Source organism: Notolepis coatsorum (genome assembly GCF_963971535.1).
Source record: "Notolepis coatsorum genome assembly, chromosome: 5".
Taxonomy (NCBI): domain Eukaryota; kingdom Metazoa; phylum Chordata; class Actinopteri; order Aulopiformes; family Paralepididae; genus Notolepis; species Notolepis coatsorum.
The window spans coordinates 186,995,038-187,000,703 of NC_140169.1; the positions used below are offsets into that span (position 1 = coordinate 186,995,038).

Below are 5,666 nucleotides of genomic sequence, written 5' to 3' on the forward strand. Positions count from 1 at the left end.
GCTGCTCTATTAGTTGCGCTTGTAGTCTGTCGCGCTCTGCGTCTCTTTGGGCACCGGCAGCGGCACGCTGGGCGTCGGCGGCGGCGCGCTCTGCTTCTCTTTGGGCACCGGCAGCGGCGCGCTGGGCGTCGGCCCGGTCTCTTGCCATATTCTCTTCCATCTGGAAGCGTCTCATCTCCAGATGAGTGCGCTGTTCTTCGCTCCGTTGCTGTGCTTGGAGGTGTTCGCGCTCGCTGGTCGCCTGTGCTTGGAGACGTTCGCGCTCGCTAAGCGTCTGTGCTTGGAGCCGATCGCGTTCGGTAGAGGCTGTCAGGCTGACGAGGAACGCCTGTTGTAGTATCCTCTCCGCTTCGCTGGGGGAAGGCGGTTGTGGAGGTGAGCCGCTCCTGCGTGAGCCGCTCCTGGGGGTACTCGCCGGGGAGTCCTGGAGCTCCAGTTCCTCGGCGCTCTCCTCCTCTTCTTCCGTGCAGAGTTCTCTCTCTGTAGGGTTGTCTTCCTCCCGGGGCTTGTCGGGGACTACTTCTTGAGTAGTGGCGGGGGGTAAAGGCATGTCAATTCCCTCCTGGTCCCCACCGTGGGCTTGGTCAGTTACATTAGGACCTACTAGGGCCTCTGTGGTCGGGGAAACCTGCTCGTTAAGGTCAGACATAATTTTACTTTCTACTTTTACCGCGTTTACCGTTTGTCGAAGGCTAGGTAGTTGACTGACAGTGTAAGCCTCTAAGTACTGAGGTGTCTGTCGTCTGCGCCGCGGGCGTTCTAGGTTAGGAGGATCGTTTCGTGGAGTGTTCATCATAGGCCATTTCGATATTAATAACACTATATTAATATTACACTAGTTACCATCCGGCTCGAAGGACCAATTGTAACTGAGGGGTACAATTCCCTGACTGTATTGTTAGATATGATATTTAATACCACTACCTCATGTACTTTAACTTCTGGCCACCCAGTACAAGATATAAGTATGATGAACACTTTCCCACCTGATGAAACGAACCAACACAAATGTACCAAATCGAAGGTTTAATACAGCAAAGGGTGTATACAACGATCACTTAATTACATTTATGATTTGAAATATGGAATATGCACTTTTATGGCAAATGAGTATTCGTAGGTAAATCAACATTGAATGTCCAATCTCTGGTTGCGCAGGGAGTAAGTATACAACCTGGAATATTTAGGAAACGATAGCGATGGTACTTGAATGATTATAGCTGGATACACTAAGGGGGGGGGGGGGGGGGGGTGTCCCGCTGGTTGTAAGACAGTAGGAGGGGGGGGTTAGAGAAGCCGCTGGCGGTATCCCATCTGGCCGACGGTGTCTTGGGAGAATCCAAAGTCTTGGACACGGTGCCCACAGAACCTCGGGCCGCAGACAAATACAGCTGGACCCTCTGTGGAACGGTATCTGCCGGTCCACAACGGAGAGACGCGAGGCGACCTCACGTGTAGAGCGCCGTCTCACCTGGAGTCCTCTCCGGGGGGTAATTCCAACACTCAGCAGTGTTGGCCTTTATCCATGGAATAATCAAAGCACACAAAGCATAATCCAAGCCGTGGAAGGCTCGCCGTCGTCTGGGTAGAGTAATCCAATATACAGGTCCAGTCGCTCTTGGCCCGGAGCTCCTCGGATGCAATCACCACTAGGGGTCTGACCAGCCTGGTTAAGCGTCCAGATAACGTCAGGAACGATGGGGGTACTGATAACTGTAGAACTCTAACCGAACGATGCACCATACATAAATAGACTATTATTAGCTTAATAGAATACGTCCAACTCGACGGTATGGTGCCAAACTATGACCATTCAACTATTAATCTACACGATATCTCAATACCTATTCTGGGCCAAGTAGGCCTTACTACACCGCACGTGCGTCGTGGGGAGGCTTTTGCGTCTGTCACTCTGTTGGAGGGTAAAGAACTGGACTAAAAGAAAGTTCTACTTTACGAGCGCCATATATATATGCGCTATGAACAAATAGTACCATTCGTATTTCGCCCGACATATTACTGCGCGGAACCGGGGGTTGCCTCGACATGTTAGGCGGCACGATTGAACTTGGACCTAGGGGTATGGCAACCTGGCGCCAGGTTCTCGTCCAATGGTAGAATGAAACTATTATGGGCTGTTTAGTAGAAACGGGGATATTCAATGCATATTGTACAAGGAATATACAGGGGATATCAAACGATATACAAATACAATTAAATATATATATATAAAAAAATATACATATTCGGTTTAATCTGATCCTTCACAACACTGTACATATACCTGTATCCCTTATAGTTTACTGGTGAGATCAAGCTTTATATTTATGTTGTTTGTAAAGGTTTCTGTAGAAATGTTCATAAAATATATCAACTCAAAATACGCACAATAGTCATGAATGTTAATAAGACTATGGTATTAGTGTAAAATATATTTTAAAATTATTTTCTAAACGAGTAGAAAGATGTAAAATTACAAGACAGAAAATGATGACCTCTAGTGGTGGGATTCCCTAAAGATTTGGTATCTTATGCGATGCGTCCAATGGGTGGTTATGGTGTGGTATGTGGTCAAATGAGGTTAAAGTTAGGGTAAAGGTAGGCTGGTAAAGATATGCCTCCTAAAGTGTGTAAACAGAAGTACAGGAAGTACAGGCTACAGGCTTTACAGTTTCGACAAAACAATTATAAAAACGTGTGAAGTGCACAATATTTCCTTGTTTAAGCCACTGCAACGGCTTTTTGCCTGAAGAATTTACTACAGTACATGACCGGGACGTTCTAGCTTGTTTGCCAACAGGATTCAGGGAAAGTTTGGTCCGTTCAGAGGCAGCTTCCAGGGGAAGTACATACACCGGAAATTCTACCCCATACACACTTTCGGCCGTAGTTCTTTACCAGGCTTTATCTCACGGAGGAGATAAAACTGGGAACGAGCCAACGAGGTTAGGATTAAGGTAGGGGGTGGGCTTATACATGAGATACCAAGTCTTTAGGGAGTCCCCTGGCATGCCACACACTAATGCCCAGAATTCTATTTGACACCAATGAAGATTTAAAAGTTTTATTTTAAAAGAAGGACTACATAAAAATGTGCATATCATAGGGTGGTTCAATCATAACCTCATTGGGCCAATTCACTTTCAAATCAGAAATATAATCAAAATGAGAAATGTTTCACTGCTGCTGGAGCATTCTTGTGATTTCCCGGTATGTTGTCATTCCGTGGATGGTCATGGGCAACCGTAAATTGATAGTAATACTCAATTGGAAATGGTCATTTAAACATTCAACCAACTACAGACGACACAGGAATTGAATGTATAATGCAGCACATGGGCTACTGTATGCTGACAATGAAAGAGATACAGATTCACTTACAGTACAATCAATAGAGGTCTGCCGTATCCCGGCAACACAGCCACTTATTGACATTGCAGAAGCGGATGATTAAGCCGACCATATTCAATCCACCCTGTCTCCTTTGTTCGAAAACATGTTTTTTTTATCATGTCAGTTATCCTGTTTGATCCTTCATGAATTGATAAACTAGGATAACAATTTTTTTGTATCAAGTTCCTCACACACTCACTCACTCACTCACTCACTCACTCACTCACTCACTCACTCACTCACTCACTCACTCACTCACTCACTCACTCACTCACTCACTCACTCACTCACTCACTCACTCACTCACTCACTCACTCACTCACTCACTCACTCACTCACTCCATAGTTGAAATAAGACACAATTTTACTTTTTTACAGTTTTCTCCAACATTTTCATTTAAGGTAGACACAGCCTATAAAAACACGTTCAGACTTTCCTCTGAAACACAAACATACATTACACTGTTGTTGAAAAGAAAACTCTTAATCCGCTCAAGACCATTGGTGAAATGTCTTAACATTTTATCATGAGTGGTTGTAACCTTGAGAGGCAGTGGAGGAGAGACCAGCATCGAGTCAAGTCATTGATTACATTAACACTATACCAGAGCTGTCCAAGCTATGGCACAGGTGTGTGGTCCTTTGCACCTGAAGACTTCATGCTGTGAGGGTCTTTATCAGCAACACAGGAGGGGGGGCACCATTTACCCTCCGGTTGCACCTTATGAGTGAAGTAGCAGATTAAACAGCTGCTGGTTTATACATTGATCAGATTTGTCAGCGTTGGCGTCCCCGTCTTCAAACGGCAGACTGGGTCTCACTGCACACATAGATGTTGCTCGGCCGCACCCTCCGGCGGCTCCTGCCGGGCACTCGGGGGGGACACAGTCTGCAGCTCTTGGGCATGAACTCCAGGCAGGCCTCCCTGAACTTCCGGATCCTCCAGCAGTAGATGACAGGGTTGAAGACGGTCTTCAGGTAGCTGAGCCACAGGGCGCCTACGCTGACGGGGTAGAAGGCCCGGCTGTAGTAGAAGCGCCGGCTGAACACCGCCAGAAGGCTGACCACCGTGTGCGGCAGCCAGCACACCGAGAACCCGATGAAGAGGATGAGGATGGTGGTGAAGGCCCGCGTCTTGAAGCTCATGTCCACGTTGACCTGAGGAGGCCGCTGCAGCCCGGTCAGACCCAGCTTGCTGACCTGGTTGAGGGCCGGTAGACTGGAATGCTCGCTGGTGGTGTGGTTGTGGATTCGCAGGGCGTTGCGGCGTACCGTGTTGAGGATGCAGAGGTAGGAGTAGAGCATGACGCCGAACGGAACGAAGAACACCGCCACCGCCAGCAGCACCGTGTAGCCACGGTCCGCCAGAGACTCGCTGTATCCCAGCACGCACTGCGGTGCCCAGGCTCCCCCGATCCCCGCCGCGCCGCCCGCCCTCCACCCGACCACGGACGGAAGGGCCACGCAGAGGCTCAGTGCCCATGAGGCTGCGATCAGTAGCTTGGCCCTGTGAGGGGTCAGCTTATCCTGCCGCTGTACGATGATGAGGAAGCGGTCCACGCTGATGATGAGGAGGATGGACACGCCCTCCAGGACAAACAGCCAATACAGCATGATTGATGCGCGGCAGAAGCCGCCGCCGAAGCGCCAGTCTGCAGTCGCCACGGTGACAGCGGTGAAGGGCATGCAGAGCAGGGAGAGCATAATGTCTGAGAACGCCAGAGTGGCCAGGAGAAGGTTGATGGCAGAACGCATGGCAGGCTTCTGGTAAACGATCAGGCACACAATGGCGTTGCCAAGGAAACCAATAGTGATCATGAAGATCATAATGGCTGCCAGGGTTACCCGCAAAGTGACGGGCATGAGAGGAGTCGCGGCCTCCGGTGGCTCGCTCTCCGCCCCTTCCTCCACATTGTCCATCTCCATGAAGCCACACCCCTCCTCCAGCAAGCTTTCATTACAAAACGCCATAGCAACAATTTTCAGGCGATGTCTGTCCGGCAATAGACACACATCTTTGTTTAATGTTGTGGGTTTTTCTTTTTTTCCCCTCAAAGATTCTTCCATGAGTTAGTCATCCATGGCAATATCTAAGATAAAGACAGAAAAACACACACACATGCCGTCAGGGACACATCATCAAAAGCTGTGAAAACAAGCTAAATGCATCTCGTCTTTTGTGTGCACTTTCACATTACACTGAGCTGCTTTGTTTGTTCACAAAATATTTGTGCAGTAAACAAAGCATGCCCACACACGGAGTGGAAGCTTAG

The 5,666-nt window shown here is 48.6% G+C and overlaps 1 protein-coding gene across 1 annotated transcript; it reads right to left on the minus strand.

Moving 5' to 3' along the window:
- Positions 1-4,191: 4,191 nt before the first annotated feature.
- gpr45 (G protein-coupled receptor 45) lies at positions 4,192-5,364 on the minus strand (the record flags this gene model as incomplete). The annotated part of the gene is made up of 1 exon (XM_084314693.1): positions 4,192-5,364. The coding sequence occupies one exon, from the start codon at positions 5,362-5,364 to the stop codon at positions 4,192-4,194; it is 1,173 nt and encodes a 390-aa protein (XP_084170819.1).
- Positions 5,365-5,666: the final 302 nt, after the last annotated feature.